The sequence below is a fragment of the Dendrobium catenatum genome, unplaced genomic scaffold (genome assembly GCF_001605985.2).
Source record: "Dendrobium catenatum unplaced genomic scaffold, ASM160598v2 fragScaff_scaffold_1687, whole genome shotgun sequence".
NCBI classification, from domain to species: domain Eukaryota; kingdom Viridiplantae; phylum Streptophyta; class Magnoliopsida; order Asparagales; family Orchidaceae; genus Dendrobium; species Dendrobium catenatum.
Genome location: NW_021320149.1, coordinates 81,768 through 102,860, shown reverse-complemented (window position 1 = coordinate 102,860; position 21,093 = coordinate 81,768). Strand labels below are relative to the sequence as shown.

Here is a 21,093-nt window from a genome sequence, read left to right as displayed (position 1 = left end):
TTGAAGGCCTAATATGAATGTATTGAAACAAATACACAGGTCGCCACGGCCACATATTTGCTTAATGGTTCGAACCCTGTCGACTCCTATTGATCCGTATAGAAGGATCGGGTTCGAATTTAAATTCACTTGTTGACCCGCGCAACATCCCTAGACGTCACGTGTGTACCAATAACACGTTTGCCGGGGCCTATGCGGGTTGAGATTGTATTTACCCATTGTGTACCTATGTGTATACAAACTACGGTGCACGTGTAGGAATATTTTGAAATATTATATAGTTGTGCATGTAACAGCCATTTGAGTGCGTACAACTTTTCATTTGAGGGCTTGTACACGCCTTCTGTCCGCTAGCACGAGTATTGCGGATCCGGTGGCGTGGGGTTGTAGGTTGTAAACGCCTTCTGTCTGCTTGTATCAGTGTTGCAGATCCGGTGGCGTGGTTATTTGGATGTCATGAGGTATTTCCTCATCTTGACATTAACCCCCGTTTCTCAATCACTAGGGAAGTTATTTTCTGGATTTTGAAGTCCGTCGTTTTGATTTGGAAAGAACTCTTTTTAGGCTCTTCGGTGTAGTGGACTTGTTATTTCTGGTATTTGTGGGTACCAGAGTTGTTTTCTTCTTAAATATAGAATTAAGAAGAGACTTTGGAACACCAGAAAGTTTGGTTCTAATTTGTTCAAACATTTTCTCCCTTCCGCCAGGGGTGTCTTTTTTCGTCATCGGGTTGCCTTTGTACCCGGTGTATTGACAACACTTTGATCACAACTGTTGTAGGTGATATCTGTACTTGTGCCCACAGTGGTTCGTCGTGCCTACGATATATCCACTGTTGTTATCCACAAGTATCCATTTGCAGGGGATCGCTGCATCTATTACGATCTCCTAAAAATATTTGTAGAAGACTCATTGTTTCTGCATCATATCCACCCTTTCATCAGTCTCGGGTGGTTTTGCTAATTGTACTTGTTTACAGGGGACGGTCTTTCTTCGTACACCAGGTTATTCTTGTACCTGACATGCTTGTAGATCCTAATCACCGTTATCGTAGGTGATATCTGTACTTGTGCCCACAGTGGTTCATTGTACTTACAATACACACTGTTGTTATCCACAAGTAGCTTGTACATATTTACGGGACCCGTTGTATTTTCTACGACCTCCTGAAGGTATTTGTAGAAGACCCATTGTTCTTGTATCATACCCACCCTTTTACCAATCTCAGGTGGGTCTTGATTGTACTTGTTTGTAGAGGACATGTCTTTGATTGATGGTCTCCAGTATTGCCATCTCATTCAACAGGCTTATGTGGGGATTGTTGCTGGAGTTCACGCATTGAGGTCTTGTAACGTACTTTGAGTCATTCTTAACCATATAAATATTCTTGTAGTTTGAACTCCCTCGTGTGTGATTCAAGCTACTTTCAGAGCCGGCGAACTCCTGTTCTTTGCTTCCGATCGGAATGCCGTAACTTCCGTCCCGACAGGTAGGGAAAGTCGTCGGACTGAGCGAAGTCGGACAAGCCACGAATGGAGCTGGAGGAGCGCTTGACGGGGAGAGAGTTACCTTCACAGGCGAGCTCCCGATCTTGCTTCCGATCCGACAGAAGGAAAAGTCGTCGAAGGTGCGGGCTCGACCAGCCACGGGAAAGCCGAAGAAGCGCTCGACGAGGAGAAAGCTACCTCTACAACGAGCGGGTTCCCGTTCTAGCTTATGATCAAAACGTTGTGGTTCCGATCCGACAGCAAGGGAAAGTCGTCGAATGAGCGAGAGATCGAGAGAGAGCGAGAGAGAATCGCATGAGAACCGAGCGAGGCCGAAGGCCTCGTTTTCTTTGGCTTTTTTAACGACGTGAGGCCGTCGTGCGATGAAACGACATAAAGTCGTGTAAGAGGACGGCGAGATCGCAGAAATCACGCGAAGAATGGCCGCGTCGAATCGTGTTAGGGCGGCGTCCGTAGAGGTACGTTTTTTTTTTTATGTTTGTAGGTCAACACACAGTCCATTGGAAATCTCCTTTCTTGAGGCAGTCTCTTATGGGGGCTACGATTGTGCTGAAATTCCTAATAAACTTCCGATAGAATGTGACCAATCCATGGAAACTCCAAACATCTCTGATAGTTTTAGGTTCAGGCCACTCGTTGATTGCTTGTACTTTCTCAGGATCGGCTGAAATTCCTTGCGAGGATATTATAAACCCTAGAAAGGTGATGCTAGTTGTGAGGAACATACATTTCTTGGGATTTGTATAGAGTTGCTCCTTCCTCAAAATCTCACAGACTTGGCCTAAATGATTTAGATGTTGATCCACCGAATTACTATAAATTAGGATATTGTCAAAGTAGACAACGACAAACTTTCCAAGGAATGGGCGAAGGACTTGGGTCATTACTCTCATAAAAGTGTTAGGGGTGTTGCTGAGACCAAACAGCATAATCATCCATTCATACAGCCATCTTTAGTCTTAAATATCGTCTTTCATTCGTCCCTAGGTCTGATTTTAATCTGATGATATCCACTCTTTAGATCTATCTTCAAGAAAAGGGGTGCTCCCGTCATTATATCCAATATGTCATCCAAGCGGAGAATAGGGAAACGAAATTTCACAGTAATCTTGTTGATAGCGCGGCTATTAACACACATCCTCCAAGAGCCATACTTCTTGGGAGTTAGAACTGTGGGAACAACACAAGGACTTAGGCTCTCTTTGATAAATCCCTTTTGGAGTAAATCATCAACTTGTTCTTTTAACTTAGCGTGTTCTTCCGGGTTCATTCAATAGTGGGGAAGGTTGGGCAAAGAGGCTCCGGGTACTAAGTCTATAGTGTGCTGGGTGTTACGCAAAGGGAGTAGATGGTTAAGGAGATCCATTGGGAAAAAATCCGCACAAGTGTCAAGGAGAGGCTGGACTTCTTCCGGGATAGGTTCTCCTAGCTTCGTGCTTGCTTCCCGACCACTAGGGCATACACAGGAGCTCCTTGACTCAGTTCAACATCGACTTCCTTTGCAGTTAACAAATTTAAACCTCTGCTAGATTTAATGGGGACAGGTTTAATGTCAGTTTTGTTTGGTTTATGTTGGGAGGGAACTAGTTTGATCTTCTTGCCATTATACTCAAACACGCAGGTGTTTGTCCTCCCATAAATGTGGATGTTGTTGTCAAATAACCAAGGCGACCAAGGATAATTTGACCCACATCCATCGTCAACACGTCACACCAAATCTTCTCTTGATATCCAACAAACTCGAGGGGAATAAGGCTCATATCTTTTATCTCCATGGAAGTCGAGTTAATCAAGGAAACCTTATAAGGATTCGGTTGGGGTGTCGTCCTTAAGTTAAATTTGGATATCATAGCGGAAGAGACAGCGTTGATATAACTTCCACTATCGATGATGACCTTACCGCTCTTATCTTTAATCTTAGTAAAGGTATGGAAAATGGAGGTCCTACAAAGGGGTGTCAAATTTTGACACGACCCGAAACACGACCCGAACCCGGCCTGAAAAAATTCGGGTTCGGCTCAACCCGAACCCGAGACGGGTCGGGTTCGGGTTAACCCAGCAACCCGAAATTGACCCGAAAGTGACACTAAAACTCATATTTGACTCTAAAACTCGAGATTGACCCGTTTTTGACCTGAAAATCGAATATTGACCCGATTTTTTACTCGAAAATTATCAATTTTAGATCAACTTCGGGTCATTCGTGTCGGGTCGGGTTGACCCGGACCCGAATTGGGTCTGGTTTGGGTTGACCCGAACAGTGCTAGGTTAGTTCCGGGTTCGACCCGAACCCGACCCGCTGACCCGAATTGACACCCCTAGTCCTACGCCATTCATCACTTGGCTTTGATTGGGAAAACACACATCTAACAAGTTGTAGATCAACAGGGTTATCTTCGCAGAAGAAGTCTTCTTCCTCATCAACGTGATGAACTAGATCAGTCTCAAGCTCTTCCTCATCTTCTTCAACTTCTTCGATTATGGTGACCTTACATAGACTGGAACTTTGCAAGGCAATGTGTCCATATCCATGACACCTATCACACTTGGTTTCAGAAGTGGCTTTGGGAGTATCACGCTCGGGAGTTTTACCTCTAAAATCAGGGCGAGGTTGAGCTGGGCTAGCAGTTGGTCGGTTGCTCACAGGGCCATTAGGTCGGTTCTTAGGTTGACCGGAGGAACTTCTAAACGGAGGTGGGCGGGTTTCTAAGTGCTTCGAATGGGAATGGGTCTTAGACTCTTCCAGGCCGAGTACTAAGCTGCAGGCGGCTTCCACCGTATCAACTCCTCTGGCGAAGAGTTCATTACGAAGATCTTCCCTAAGGCCCGCTTTAAACATAGAAAGGATTTGGGCAGGGGTAGTGGTTTTTTCTCCGCTGCAACGGATCATGTAGTGATCAAAAGCAGATATATACTCTTTTACAGATCTACTCCCTTGAGTCAGTCTATTCCATCTATCTAAGAGTTTGGGGTAGTAGGACGGAGGGAGGTATTTTCGCTTGAGTTCTTGCTTCATGGTTCGCCAGTCGGTGATGGGATGCTCACCTCGAGCTTCGTGCATGTTCTCTAAGTTTGTCTAGTATTGGCTAGCTCTATTTGTAAGCTTCATCTCCGTGAACCTAACTTTTCTAGCATCCGAGATTTTATACCATTTGAAATAACTATCCATCCTTTTGAGCAAATCCAAGAAGATTTGAGGGTCGAGGGTGTCGTCATAGGAAGGGGCGTCTATTCGGATATTTTTCAATAACTGGGCTTCATTATCTCTCCAAGTCGGTTCATGTCCTACAGGCTCATGGTTGGGTCTATAATGAGGATTGTAAGGTTCCCGCTGAGGTCTGTAGTCAACCTGAGTTTCTTCGACGTAAGGCGAGGAGGTCTAGATTGTGTGTATATTATCGGGTTTACTAGCCTTTCGATGTTATCGAGGCATTCTCCAGTTTGGCGTCGAAAGTCCGCTAAATCAGTTTGGGTGTTTTGAATTTGCTGAGTAACCGTGACTAATTGACCAACAATGAGGTTTAAAGTCGCTTGAATTTGTTCCGGATCCTTAGGTGGATGTTAAGGGACACTAAGGAAGGGTGAAGGGTTAGAGGACAGCACTTAGACACTAAATGTACTCACCTAAATGCAACTAAATGATGCAGAAATGACAAAAACAGCAAACTACAACAATGGGTTAAGTTGCCTTGATGTTTAGGAGGGTTGCTAGGGTGTAGGCAGCACCTAAACACTAGGTTATACTCACCTAAAGGCCACTAAAAGATGCAGAAAAATTCTGGACAGGAAGATAGCTAAGGTTTAAAATTTTCTAGGTGATGACATGCATGTAGCAATACCTACGAATGAATATGTAGTTCCCTAGGATGAGTTATAGCATAAATGACGCATGCTAGCCATGCTTTGATACCAAATGATGTGATACATGCAAGAAGTTCATGAGAAATTAGCAAGAGAATTTATTACAAGTTAACCAATATAAAATTATGCGTCAAATCAAAGTACGATTTTATAAATTCGTAGTCTTCCACTTGCTTAGGCAAAGAATTGCATGAAGATTAACCAAAACACTCTTAATCAAATACAAATGCAATCATAATATAATAGCTTATAACATAAATATGTAATTTAATAATGAGAGGTTCATCTTGAAGGGTTTCTCACTCAACTACTCTAGGGTTTAACGGATGAAGATGCTCCATGCTAGACTTGAGATCGCCACTAAGAAAAGGGAGTTGAGGAACTTTGTTGTTGGGAAGGTAGCCGGCAGTGGAGGAGGCATGGGATGCCCAATGAGCGTCCACGGTATTCTAGGTTGTTGAAGCTCGATTGTCTCGACGAGGCAATAGATGATGCGGTTGGCGTAGCTTTCCACCGTATCGTCGTACTCCCAATCGGGTTCACAGAAAGGAGTTACGAAAGATGTCTATCTCTCCTTGGGCGTTATAAATAAAGCTGTGGTCGATCTCAGGATCGGCCATACACTATCAGAGAGAAGAAAGGAGGATGTTGTCTTCTTCTTCGGCTTCCAAACATTAGGAGGGTTGGGTCTTCAAGAGGGAAGAGGCACGTGGGAGGGGCGGCTTGGGCAAGGAAAGGTAGAGGTAATGTGAGTTGGGTGAGAGGTGGAGAAATATTTTAGAAAAAAGAAAATTTGATTTTAATTTCAGATTTTGAATTAGAGAGGAAGGGAAAATTAATGCGAATTTAAATCCCCAAATTAGGGCTAGGGGGCCGGCAGTTTTAGGAGAGGATTAGGGGAGCATTAATTGACATTTGAGTTGGATTGGAGAGAGAAAACATGAGGAAGGGGGGGGCCGGCCATGTAGAGAGGGGAGAGAGAGGGAGTTTTGTGTTTAATATGTGGGCCCCAAGGAAATTAATGTGATTGAAATCAAATCTGATTTTAATTTCAGATTTGATTTAAATTGAAATAACTTGCTAATGGGGTTTTACATCTCTAGGAAGGGGCTTTGAAATTCAAAATAGATTGATTGCCAACAAGGATTCTTTCCTAAATAGCATGGAGGTATTTTAGGAAAGTAATTATGGGAAAATTTGAAATTTGAAATTCAAATTAGGTGGACTAGGGATTATGGGACGGCAGGTTGAGCATGTAGAAGGGGAGAAGGGAGGGCAGGCTAGCGGCTGGACTGGTGGCCGGCGGCTTGTGCGGCCTAGGGAAGGGGTGGCAAGTTGGGTGGGGATTTAGGCTTAGGTAGGATGAAAAGAAAGGGGTGAGAATGGTGAGTCTGGCGGGTGGATGGGTTAGGAGAGGGGTTTTGAAGTAGAGGAAAAAGAAAGAGATTGTAGAATCGTGATCCTTGGAATCCACCAAAGATTGACGAGTATTGCTTTCACTCACCTAGAGTCAAGCAAAAAAAACTAAAATTTCATTCATAATTCATCATCCAATACAATAGAGGAGGCCACAATATATAGGCATAAGGGAAAAATACAATGACTCATATGCCCCTGGGGCTACAACTCAAGCAAACTCAAAAGAAAGGGTACAACCGGAAATAATAATTAATATTTGATACGTCTTTCTAAAAGAATCAAAATAAAGACTAAGCATCAGAAATAAAGACTGTGGATCGTAGCCATCGATCTACGACTCCTGCGCTGATATATTCGTCGATAACGTCTATCGATGTCCTCATCATCAACAACTGTAAATTTAATATTGATGAACACGTAACATTATTACTTCCCAATATGGATTGATCCTAAGGATGACCCTTCATGTTTACATGATGTACAATTCATGCTTGATGATACATTACAAGAAAATTTAAATTATGTAATAGAATTATTTGTAACTGACAATGTTGCTGCAAATTACTTGCGGTAGTTTCTTGGATTTCTACCCTAGTTCAGATAAATGGTTATACATGGTTTAAACTTACTCTGCCATATAAACTGCTATGTTAAGCTAATTTGTTGATGACGAATACAATTAATTGAATTTGGTACGTCTTTCTAAAAGAATCGATGGCTCTTATTTGTGTGCACTGATACTCTCTTTTGTGTTCGCTTTATTCCTTTGATTCAATCATTAAAGCTTAAAAATCTGAGGCCTGGTAGTTTCTTACAGAGCATCAAGAAAGGCTCGGGTTAATTCATGAGAAGTACAAAGAAGATTTCAACCATCAGCTTCTGAACTGCAGCAGCACCCTGGAGGAACTAGAAGCACAGAACGTTGAGATTAAAGTAACTTCAGATCGGCAAAGTATGTACACTTATGTTTTATCATCATACAATATAATATCTACTCATAGTATAACATGGAGCCAGCAAAACTATAACTTCAGAAGGTTTCATTGTTGGGCATTCGGCTTGTGAACTGGTCTTACATATCTTATTAGACCAATCAGGCTCCTATTCCAAAACATTTCCTTGTTCATCGTAGATATTTCCTTGGTGAAAACTAGATGATGTCTTCTGATGCAACATTAGACATGCCCATTCGTGGTTAAATGCTGTAGGAACTGTTGCAAGAAATGTTTTGTTGTTTGATGAAAAGTATTTGTAATAATACCTTACAATTATTTTCATAGATTCATAGGCCGACATGCCATTGCAAAGTCTAAGACTAGAACAAAGTTAAAGGAAAAATGAACTTCGTTTATTATCAGGTTTCCTTTACACTACTCACAAGGCTGATTCTTTTGTTTCTTGATGCATGTACAGTGATGTTGAACGGCAAATGCAAAATCTTCGTATTCTGTAAACCACTGATTATTCATTTAACAATAGGGTTTTATATTTTTGCATTGATTTTTTTTGGTAATACATGTGCAGAAGTATTGCATAGGAAGCTTCTTTTGCAGATTGAAGAAACAATGAAAGATCAGTTAAATGTAGCTGAAACAAGCATCACAGCAATCAGAAAGGTAAACTTAGTCTCCAGTAGCCGTTTTTTTTTTCTTCCAGAAACTATATGATGCCCAAAAGTTTCATTACATTATATCATTTTATTTCTAGGAACATCATAACATGATATATCAGTAATAGTTTTATTATATTACATGTTATCAGAATGTAACCTGATGAGCGAGCAAAGCAGACATTGATTTTGTAGGGCACTCATATTATTTTTGCCTAATCCTCGCAGGATGCTAGAAAAAGGTTGAACAGCTTGAAGTTTGCCTTGAAGGAGTGGCTGAGTGACGGAGCAATCAGTTAAGCAAGTTCCTATGCTCGGTATAGCCAAAAGCCTGTAAATAAAGGCCTTGATAAGACCATGTTTTCCACTTTATATAACAACACAAAAGATAGCCAGATAGGTATTAAAAGCTCAGGATCAGCTTTCTTGTATTTCTGTCACCCATATGGTACCTTCAGACTTAATCCAACATAAACATGTTTGTGTGAGTTTTCAATGGACGAACGAATCTTGCTAAGAAAAAAAATATGGATTTTGATCGCATAGTTTCATTTACTTTGGCCATCGCATTCAGGAATTAGGTTAAAAAGAAAATAAAAAACCAGGTCTAGGCCTGGTTTTGGTATTTAATGCTGCATGAAATATGATCATTATAGTTTTAAATGTGCTATCTTAAAGTATGAGTGGTATATTTGCGAATTAGGTGTGTAAGTGAGCCGAGCCAGAGAGGGCCTCGATTGGGGTGCCAGGTTTAAATGTTTTAACATAAGTTGCAGTGAAGATTAATTACTCTAGCTAAAAAAATATTTTCAAGAGTAGGTGTAAGAGTTATTTGTTTTACACAAGAGAAAATAAAAAAAAGTAGGTCATCTTTTTTTATCCACTGGAAAAAGCACAGTCTATGTGCAACGAAGCATCTATACTGTTGCTGGCTCATCGGCCGAGAAACCGGGTGGGAAATTGTGTATGGAGGGCGTGAAACCGAAATTGAGAGGCTTTACGAGCAGTGCGACAGCTCGTTTTTGTGTCGCGACTCAAGCTCGAGCTCGATATTTGACTCACGAGTCAAGCTTGAACACCTCTTGATTTGAGCTCTACTCAACTAAATTTGCACCTCTAGTGCTAATTGGAATGTACAGCTGGTATTACATTTTTCACCAAAAAAGGAGAAGACTTATGCAATGTTCTGCACAGCAAATTTAATAGAATCCCTTGCGGGTTATGAGCCGAGGCACTGAATTTACCTTTAAGTGGAGAGTGCTTGATGGTCTTGTTTATTGAACTGAGTTGCCAACTTATTGAAGTACAGTTGACCTGCGAAAAGAGCAAAAATTAGCGACTAAAATGACGGTCGACGGGCGTGATGCCCCTCTTGAAGGGTCAAACAACCTCCGATTGTCAAACGGGTTGCGCTATTGCAATTGGAGCATCGAATTCATATAAGAGTGAGCTCCTTGCAGTCAAATTGGATGAAAACAGTTGAAGTCTCCAATTAGTATTCAAAATTGACACGCGACATTGTCCATATGACTTTCGATCGTAAAACAGTCTTTGTCGTTGTGTTCGGAATATTGACAATACTAAGCCTGCTATCCGTGTCTTCCACCTCACCAACGTCACAAACTACAACATCACACCCTATTGTATACATTTCTTGTTTATTCAAACAAACATAGAAGCAATAAATGCCTTCACCCTTCCATCGTGAAACTTATCATCTCTAGACATGTTCGCTTTGATGAAAAAATCTTCCCATATGCCAACCAAACCTCCACACCTATAGACAATGTACAACCATCTACTCATCAATCCAATCTACTGCTACCTACGTCTCATATCCCTCCTACTACCAGTACTACCACAATCTCCAATTCACTCCCAATACCTCAACAAACCATCACTCAGCAAGTTCAGTCCACATCTCCACAAGAAGGCTTCCAAAGCTTTAAATCTATTCATACCACCAATCTTAAACCTCCTACACCCATCTCACCACCTCATCACCCCATGATAACCCGATCTTAAATGGGTTCAATCAAACCTGAACAAACTTTAAATCTCAGCCACCGAATCCTCCCCACTTTTGATCCCACCTGCTTCTCTGAAGCTAACAAGCATCCACATTCGCTCAAAGCAATGGCTGGATAATTCTTAGCTCTGCAGTAACACAACACCAGGAAACTTGTTTATTCAATCACTTTAGCTCATAAAGAGCAAATGACTGGTCAGGAATATCACTAGGATTCATTTTTAATCTGTTTCTCGTTAATAAGAACGTGGCATGTGTCATCTAACTGGTTGTGTTGCCGCCAGAGCCCTACACGGGGTCCTGGTTAGGTACCCATTGGGTACCCACGCTCTGCGTTAGCGTGCTTTGCTCACCCATGCCCACCTATGGTGACTTTCAGGATGGCACCCACCCACTTTTTACGCTTCTTGAATGCAGTCTGCCATGGATTAATGGCCTTGAGTTTTTTGTCATTTTCTCTGACTGCAAACTTTCAAGTCACATATCAAAATTTATCGTGGTCATGACACGGTTCAGTGTTGCGCACTATATAGTAAGGATTACTGTAATATACTGCATGCTTATGATAATTAGTAATGTAAATTAGTTTGTCCTCTGATGTTGAGTACCCACCCATACCCAACCACGAGGCCATGGGCGTACCCATACCCACCCATGCCCATTGGGTATGGGTGAGTACGTGGGTGGGTGTGGGTATGGGCACCCAATGTAGGGCTCTGGTTGCCGCCAAATAGCACCATAGATAAACGATTATGACCGGATAATTTTGCAGCCAAATTGCACCATTAAATTACGATCATGTTCAGAGCCCGTATGTTCCCCAACGGTGTTAAATTGTTGAGCAATAAATCAATAGGATATGACCGATAGAGCACAAAGACCTATGTTAGCTAAGGTGGATTTAAATCCCCCACTTAAACAAATATTCACCCCAGATCTACAAAGTACCATTGGACGAAACAACCCATTGCTACTAACAAGGATCCTTCTACCAGGTTAGGTCAATTACCTCCTCTAACTAAGTAAACTAGGGACTATGATGACCCGGGACGACGGAGCCACGGGATCTTGATCGGATCTATAATCATTCCCCCCACTATTCGCTCTAAATGCAAGGTGATGAATTTCTAAATTTTAAATATTAAATTTTCAAATATCAAATCACGTTACTACTATATGCTAGATACTATGTATATGTTTGACGACTAGCTTAAATCGAAAGTTCTCTCTTGCTACCAGGAGGGTAATTAACTGCAGGGGCTTGCGCCTATAGGAAACTTGAACTCATATCATAAAATTCTCAAAAAATGAGGGCAAAATCTCTAGGTAGTGTTATTTAAAACATAATCTGCCTTTTGAAATTATGCCTCAGAACATACTTGTTAAAACTCTCTTGATGACCCAAAAGAAAGAAAGGAGTCTCGGAGAGGCCTGGGCGCAAAGTTTTGGAGCCCACAAGTACTTAGGTAAATATTATAAAAAAACAAATGTATAATAGTATCAACATCATAAAAAAATGATAAATGTATTTTTTTGTATCATTCACGCTTCTAACATTATTTTTCTATTATAAGTAGTATAAGTTGTAAGCTAACCTTTTGAAAAGCCATGTGAACATCATCTTTTTGTTCTTACAACACCAGTACAACTACCAAAACTTCCTATCTTCTGAGCATTTCACTACATTAAATGCCCTCTTAATTCTAAAATACCAATCTTCACCTAAAGTTAGTTGTACTGGTGTTTCAAAAGGTTTCTCTCACCTTGCATTATTGTTTGCTTGAAACTTTAACCATTAATAAAATTATGTTCTTGGTTTGATATATGATTAAATAATATAATAAAATATTCTATGATAAGCTCAAAATGATCTTTATCATGTGCTGGAGGCTCGGAGCAAGGGGAAAGAGCCACCATTAATTTATATCATAACAAGCATATTCATATTATCATGTAAACTGAAAATTCAGGGTTTAAATAATATAGTATAACTTCCCTCTTGCTTCAAGTAACATATAGAGATATGTGATTTAATTGTCATGAAGGTACATCTTGATTTCTTGAAAAGCTTTTCCAATATCAAAATTGATGAAAAGCATGTCTCTCATCGGATGGTGATGGCTCCCATCTAATATTCCTATCTATAAGACATGCTTAGTTGTTTGGACCCTGCTGAGTTTGATCTGTCCAACATGAAACATATAATGAAAAGATGAGTCAAAATCAATGAGCATGGAGGCACAGTCAGATAGGCAAATCTTAATGTAGGCTAGGATAAACTTTTAAGACATACTAGAGCTAATAATCCTCGCTCTAGAGGTTCAACAAGTCAGCCAAATATAAAACAATCCAAAGTTTAGTCAAGCAAAGTCTCACGCACCAAGTTAATGACACTTTCATCTAGATGACCATTATTTACTTGGCAAAAGTACACTTTTCGAGATAACCTTACATTCATTAAGATGATGTTTCGGTCAACTAGCGAGATAGATGTCAAATTGTATTCAAATGATGGCAAAAAATGGCTAAAATGTGGTCAAAATTTCATGATCTAACTTAGATTCCACTATCACTACACATAGAGAATGCCCAAATGTTTCTAGACACTACTATATAGATGATATAGAAAAACAAATACATCGCAATACTTACTATGATATAATGACCCATAACATACATGGGATAAAAATGAAAACCCTAACTATAAAGAAATTGAAAATACATCAAAACATCTCTCAAAATACACATGATACTATATCTTTGAACTCACTGGTGATGACTTTGAAGATCCCCTGCATCACAAATGTTTGACAACTTAAACAATGTGCAACAAATTATTAAGACTCATTCACATATCTTCCCAATACCAAAATAAATAAATAAAATAATATGAAGACCCTTTATTTGTTCTCTAAACTTTTTCATCAGTGCATTAGCATAAAACTCAAAGGTGATGGTGAGTTTTCTTGCTTAAAATCAAATTGATTCTTCAATAATAACATACTTTTTCTTAGTCCATGTGATAAACAGTGGATTGATATTTTAGGAAATATTTGATTTTCTTTTAAATTGGTTTGAACTGGTCTAATTTAATTAAAGATAGGCTTGTTTGGGGGTGGCTTGTGCAATTCTCTTTTTGTTGTTATAATTTTTCTTCAAGTTGTTTTTTCGGTCATAATTTTTATTACTCTGCTTTTTTAAGAACATCTTTTCCGAAAAAATTTTGAGAAAAATAGTGACAATGCAATTTAATATTTTCATCCAAAAAGATACTAAAGTATTTTGCTAGCTATTTTTCCTATTTAAAAAAAAAACACACGTCCCAAATGAAGCCATAACATTTTTAATGTAAATTTACAACCATGTAGTTATGATAATTTAACACTAAGGATCACCATGGAGAATAAGTAAATTGCCTTTTAAATTTAATATATGCCATGCAACAACCAGTTATACTATTTTCTTTGCTTGGACACCACTTTTTGATTTTGAACTTGTACAAGTTGCTTAATCTTGCAAGTTATAAGATCCTGGAGGATTTACAGACGTTAAATTTTCAAACTGGTGTTTTAATTAGCTGCTATCTTATGTCCAAATAATTTATTAGACTAACATTGTGACGAAATACTTACTAGAACCACGAAGGGACCTTCCTTTGGCATATTTTACCCAGCATTTGTTAAAAACCTAGAGAAGGTGCTCCAAATCAGATAGACAGATACCATCCCCCATACCAACTCAATGGTCTTTTTCCTTTCAGGTAAAAAGCTTCTCCCTTTTCCAACATTCCAGGGGGCTAAACTTCGAGAATTTTCTTTGCATCATAACAAAAAGCACCTCAGCTTTGCATCCGATATTGCCCTATAAATCCAATCATTCGGCAGAAAGCCAGCAACTTGCATCTCATTGAGCAGAACCTCAGCTTCCTTAAACTTGCCCTGCTTGCAGAGAAGTCGAATAGTTAGACCATAGCTTGAGATATTTGGGACCATTCCATTCCCTGTCATTTCCCTAAGCAACTGAAGAGATCTGAAGGTGCTACCTTGACTACAATATCCAAAAATCAAAGTGTCATAGATCACATTGCTTGGCTTCAATCTCATGCTAATCATTGACCGAAACAGATTCATGGCACTCTTCATACTCCCTTCAGTGCAGAGACCGCGTATGAGAACACCAAAGGTGTAAACATCGCCTTGAAGACCAAAACGCTCCATTGAGTGATAAATCCCAAAGGCCATTTCCATGTCTCCATTCCTAGCAAAGGCATCAATGAGGATGGTGTACGTTGCTTGGGTAGGATGTAACCCCCTCTCCTTCATTTCCTTGTAAGCAGAGGCTGCTCCAACTAAATCAGCAGATTTTAAGAATGCTGCAATCAGAGTATTGTAAGTGATGGCAGTTGGAGAAGATCCGCTTGCCTTCATTTCATCTAATAGCTTCATCGCAGTAGGCATACTCCCTGCTTTGCAAAAACCCTTCATTAGAATATTAAAGGTAATGCTGCTCGGCCTTATTCCCACTTCCTTCATATTACCCAGCAAATCCACAGCATCTTTCAACCTCCTCAGCCTGCAAAGCCCACCAATCAAAATATTGTAACTGACAACGTTTGGCACAAACCCACTATGGCGCATTTCATCAAACAGGTTGAAAGCAGGATCCAAATTGTAATCTTTACAGTACTCCGCCATCAAAGAGTTGTACGTGTACAGATTGGGAACAACTCCGACGCATTTCATCTCATCATAAAGCTGTATTCCCTCCTTCTTAAAACCTTGTCTAAAGTACCCATTCATCATTGCAGTGTAAGTGAATTCATTCGGGGCCAGACCAAGTTCTCTCATTCTAATAAACAACTGCCTTGATTCCTCCAGACTGCCATTTTTGCAGTGGCCGTCGATTAGAGTTGTGAACATGACGAGGTTCGGCACTCCGCCGCGGCGCTCGAAGAGGGTTTGAAGTTGAAGAGCCTCATCCAGCTGGCCAGAATGGCATAACCGCGAGATGACAATGTTGAAGCTGTAGGCGTCGAGGGGTATTCGCCCGTTGGCATATGCGTTGTGGAATAAGGTGAGGGCTTTGGGTAAATGGGAGGTGGAGAGTAGGAGGAGGAGATTGTTGAAGGTGTTGGAAGTGGGCACGAGGCCGCAGTCGAGCATGCGGTGGAGGTAGAAGAGAGAGGGCTCTGGTTTACGCAATTTGATGTGGGCGTCTATCATGAGATTGAAGATTTGAGAGGAAGTGGACGACTGAGGTGAGGAGAATTTTTGGCTTTTGATCATTTTTTGCATTAAATGAAATGTGCGACTGGCTTGCTGCATTCTCTGCTACTACTCGGCTTTCGTTTTTTTTTTCCTTCTTTAATAGTAAATCTTCGTCACCGTCTTCCTGAAAAGAACCTACATGGCTACAGCCTACATGTGAACGTAGAATATTTTTTATTATTTTTTTATTTATTTATTTTTTAACCTACATGTGAACGTAGAATTTATTATAGACGTAGTTAAATTTCATTTTCTAAAATAAAAATATTTATTTTTTCTATTTTATAGAAATTATATTATTTGCATGATTAAAATTATAAGTATTAAATTTGTGTTCTTTAACGATCAATACTAACATCACTAATATACTGCTTGGATGCATCCATTGGATGGGAATGGGATGGCCTTTTCTCTTTATGAGTTCTCATATTCGATCTATAGGTTATTATTTTTAACTGCAATCCCACTTTATCAAATAAGAACGAATTATATATATCTTATCATTCTTAAGTTATTTAATTCATTATAATTATTTTTTTCTCTTATTTATATAGATGCATGCTTTATGCTTATATCAAATATGTTATTCAATTTAGACAAAATTAATCATGATTTTAATTTTCTAATCATAGCATAGTATTTGACAAGTCAATATTACGTTTTTAATTTAGGGTTTTTTCTTTTATTATTAAAATAAGTTATATTTTCATATTAAATTCATAATAATATCTCATAATATGACTATATACACATATATCGAATATTCATCCCCTATTTGCTGACTAAGAGGTCCACAACAATAATGAAAAACATAAAAAGTAAAATTAACTACCATTAATTATCAAGGTAGATTTAAATTTTAAGTAATATATATAATCAAGTTAAATGGAAATTTTAAATTTATAAAAAAATTTATCAATTGTTTTTATAATACAAAATTTTAGAATATAAATATAATTTGATTAACATTTTTTGCAGGACAGAACATTCGCATGGTAGAGAGATATGGGGTTTAGCATCCTAACTTTGTACGAAGATCCAGCACACACACAAATAAGAGAGAGCGGTGCAAGGGTCATAAGAGACATCAGGATTTTTACGTGGAAACCCTAAAAAGGAAAAAAAAAATCATGGGGTCTTATTTAGTTAATATGATTCCACTGTTGATTATTATTGGTTACAAAGGATGCTCTTCATCGAGGGAAGGTGTTAACACAGCGTGTAAATATACATCATTTAGAGCATGTCACATGGTTGGAGTTCAAAAAATCCAATGGCATGAAAGATGTTTTCAAGAGAAGATTGGCATATTCATTTGATCAGTAGGATCGTAGTTGGACGATAGAGGTCATCAGAGGGACCTTAATCGAAGGATATCAGATGGACCGTAGTCAGGCGATGGAGGTCCAAGGGATTGTAGTTGACTGGCGACAGAGGTTGGAGGGATCGTAGGCGGCAAGAAACGATGGTCAGAGGGATCGTAGTTAGGAGACAGAGGTTGGAGGGACAATAGTTGGGAGAAGAAGGTCGAAGGGATCATAGTCGGGTAATTGAGATTAAGGAGATGCTTGTCAAGTGATAAAGGTTAGAGGGATTGTAGTCGATGGGCGATGGAGGTCGGAGGGTCGTATTCAGTGGGAGATGGTGGTCGGAGGGACAATAATTAGACCGTGAAGGTCGGAGAGACCATAGTCGGGAGACTAAGGTCAAGGGGACCATTGTTGGGTGACAAAAGTTAGAGGAACCATAGTCGGGATATGGAGGTCAAATGCACTATAATCAGGGGACAATGGAGGTAGAGGGATTGTAGTCGGGCGATGGAGGTCGAAGAGACTGTGGTCGGACGATGGTGCTTTGAGGGCCATAGTAGGCGAGCGATTGTGGTCTGAGGAGTATAGTTGGGCAAATGAGGTTAGAACAACCATGGCAAGTGAAGGAGGTCAGAGGGATCATAATTGGGCATTGGAGGTCAGAAGGATAGTAATCAGGTGATGGAGGTCAGAGGTACCGTAGTTAGGCGTAGAGGACGGACAGATCATAGTTGAGCAATGGACGTCAAAGAGATCGTAGTTGGGCTATGGTTGTCTGAGGGCCGTAGTTTACTGATAATGGTCTGAGGACTGTATTCGACAAGCAACGAAGGTTAGAGGGATCATATTTGGGGGGGGGTTTTTTCTCTTATTTATATAGATGCATGCTTTATGCTTATATCAAATATGTTATTCAATTTAGACAAAATTAATCATGATTTTAATTTTCTAATCATAGCATAGTATTTGACAAGTCAATATTACGTTTTAATTTAGGGTTTTTTCTTTTATTATTAAAATAAGTTATATTTTCATATTAAATTCATAATAATATCTCATAATATGACTATATACACATATATCGAATATTCATCCCCTATTTGCTGACTAAGAGGTCCACAACAATAATGAAAAACAGAAAAAGTAAAATTTACTATCATTAATTATCAAGGTAGATTTAAATTTTAAGTAATATATATATATAATCAAGTTAAATGGAAATTTTAAATTTATAAAAAATTTTATCAATTGTTTTTATAATACAAATTTTAGAATATAAATATAACTTGATTGACATTTGTTGCATGTCAGAACATTCGCACGGTAGAGAGATATAGGGTTTAGCGTCATAGCTTTGTACGAAGATCTAGCACACACACAGATAAGAGAAAGGGGTGCAAGGGTCATAAGAGACATCAGGATTTTTACGTGGAAACCCTAAACATGAAAAAAAAATCATGGGGTCTTGTCTAGTTAATATGATTCCACTATTGATTCTTATTGGTTACAAAGAATGCTCTTCCTCGAGGGAAGGTGTTGACACAACGTGTAAATATACATCATTTAGAGCATGTCACATGGTTAGAGTTCAAAAAATCTAATGGCATGAAAGATGTTTTCAAGAGAACATTGGCATATTCATTTAATCAATAGGATCGTAGTCGGACAACAGAGGTCTTCAGAGGGAACTTAATCGGAGGATATCAGATGGATCGTAGTCAGGAGACGGAGGTCAGAGGGATTGTAGTTGATTGGCGACAGAGGTTGGAGGGATCGTAGTCGGTAAGAAACGGTGGTCAGAGGGATCGTAGTTAGGAGATAGAGGTCGGAGGGACTATAGTTGGGGGAAGAAGGTCGAAGGGATCATAGTCGGGTAATTGAGATTAAGGAGATGCTTGTCAAGTGATAAAGGTTGGATGGATTGTAGTCGATGGGCGATGAAGGTCGGAGGGGTCGTATTCAGTGGGAGATTGTGGTCGGAGGGACAATAATTAGACCGTGAAGGTCGTAGAGACCATAGTCGGGAGACTAAGGTCAAGGGGACCATTGTTGGGTGACAAAAGTCAGAGGAACCATAGTCGGGATATGGAGGTCGAATGCACTATAATCAGGCGAAAATGGAGGTAGAGGGATCGTAGTCCGGCGATGGAGGTCGAAGTGACTGTGGTCGGACGATGGTGCTTTGAGGGCCATAGTAGGCGAGCGATTGTGGTTCGAGGAGTATAGTTGGGCAAATTAGGTTAGAACAACCATGGCAAGTGAAGGAGGTCAGAGGGATCATAATTGGGCATTGGAGGTCAGAATGATAGTAATCAGGTGATGGAGGTCAGAGGTACCGTAGTTAGGCGACAGAGGACGGAGAGATCATAGTTGAGCAATGGACGTCAAAGGGATCGTAGTTGGGCTACGGTTGTCTGAGGACCGTAGTTTAGTGATAATGGTCTGAGGACTGTATTTGACAAGCAACGGAGGTCAGAGGGATCATAGTGGGGGCGGGGGGCACTATGATCGAAGGGACTATAGTCGAGTGATGGATATCAGAGGGGGTGACTGAGGTCAAAAGGACCATAGTCAATGGGTGACAAATGGTAGGCGAAGATTCACTTGTGGCAGCTTGACGGAGGTCTGACAGTAATGGTCAGGCAAAGATCAGGCCGATGGTAGCCTGATGGAGGTCCGACAACGATGGTCTGATAGAGATCCAACAACAGCGATCAGGCTGAGGTCTGGAGGTGGCGGTGACTAGATGGACGCCCAACGACAGTCAGCCAGTGAAAGCCCGGTGGCGACTATCAGGCTACAAGGGTTCACCGTCCAGGTTTCGCAGTTGATGGTGCTCTGGGATTCATGCCTTAGAGTTATCTGGAATCTCTAACCTAAGGTCCAAGCTCCCTTCTCCCAAAAGGCCCCTTCATATATAGAGTATGGGTCTATTAATATATATTTGAGAGTGACATGTTCCATAAAATATGGAGAAGATCCAGGACAAATTCAAAGTGCTCAATCAGACGGCTCATATTGATCATCTCGATCGTAGAGTCTTCACTCATCATTTAAATGTCTTAATGATGTTAGAATCAAGCGATCCTAGACTAATCTCGTCAAGCCGCTCGATTTGACTATAAGCATGTCAGATTTAGATATCATTTGGCTATCCAATTAATGTACTAAAGCTTCCAAATTTGCTTTAAGCCTTTGATTTGAGCACATGTGAGCTCGGATTGGACCAATTTAGTATCATTGGGTTCGTTTGATCAAGATGTTCAGTTTGACTATAAGTTTGCAATGATTACAGTTTGGATGATCCCAAATTTAATTTCAAAAATTTCTAACTTAAATATACCTCAAGATTTGTTCTCGATTAAGATGATTTTTAGTGACCCATCAATATTAATTTAATTTTACGTGCAAGTGCTTCTAGGGATAACCCTCAAATGGCCATTAACACACCTCGCATGCAAATGACATCAAAGCCCACGCAACCTGTTCTCCAGAGTGCAAATCACAAGCCAAATCTTAAAATATATCTTATTTACAAAATTAATATTCAAACTTTTAAAATGACTTGACAAAATTTTGCATTTGTACCACACCTAAATTATTAAGAATTTAATATTTCATTGAAAAATAAATAGGTTTTTTATTGCACTCTTTAAATTTTAAATAATATTATTATTATTGCCTGCTTGAAAATTTATGACAATATAGATATAGTTTTCATGTCTTAGCATTTCACCAAGATCTAACATACACACATATAAATAAGACTACAATAAACATCATAAATTTAATATGAAAAAATAATAAAATAAAATAAAAATAAAAAACAAGACACTTTGCTTAAATGAAGTGATCCACTTTGCGATTAAGTTATAAGAGTATATTATTCCCCTTAATCGGACAAAATGGGATTACAAAGTATATAACACAAGTTTGTAGTCCTATAAACTTGGGAGAATGCTAGAGATGCAATAGTTAGATGATATTAATTGGGTGACATTAGTTGAACAATAATGATAGTCAAGTGATGTTGGTTGGAATATGTTGATTTAATAATGCTTAGTTGAGCATTCATAGTCAATCAACGACA

The 21,093-nt window shown here is 39.5% G+C and overlaps 2 protein-coding genes across 3 annotated transcripts in view; one reads left to right on the top strand and one right to left on the bottom strand.

Annotated features, from left to right (window-relative positions):
* LOC110112074 (meiosis-specific protein PAIR3) overlaps nt 1-8,952 on the top strand; it is a 32,345-nt gene extending 23,393 nt beyond the window's left edge. Inside the window, exons 11-13 of the mRNA XM_028701407.1 lie at nt 7,606-7,740; nt 8,313-8,404; nt 8,626-8,952. Of these exons, the coding sequence (XP_028557240.1) occupies nt 7,606-7,740; nt 8,313-8,404; nt 8,626-8,697 (299 nt within the window). The 3' untranslated portion in view covers nt 8,698-8,952. The remainder of the gene's footprint in view (nt 1-7,605; nt 7,741-8,312; nt 8,405-8,625) is intronic.
* LOC110110404 (pentatricopeptide repeat-containing protein At4g11690) lies at nt 8,451-15,785 on the bottom strand. Of its 2 annotated transcripts, none has more exons than XM_020841863.2 (2): nt 14,059-15,785; nt 8,451-8,728 (listed from the first exon to the last, which is right to left on the bottom strand). In XM_020841863.2, the coding sequence occupies exon 1, from the start codon at nt 15,748-15,750 to the stop codon at nt 14,248-14,250; it is 1,503 nt and encodes a 500-aa protein (XP_020697522.1). In that variant the 5' UTR covers nt 15,751-15,785; the 3' UTR covers nt 8,451-8,728; nt 14,059-14,247. The 2 variants fall into 2 exon arrangements, with proteins under 2 accessions (XP_020697522.1, XP_028557239.1); XM_028701406.1 differs by lacking the exon at nt 8,451-8,728 and adding an exon at nt 9,694-9,883.
* Between the last annotated feature and the right edge of the window lie 5,308 nt (nt 15,786-21,093).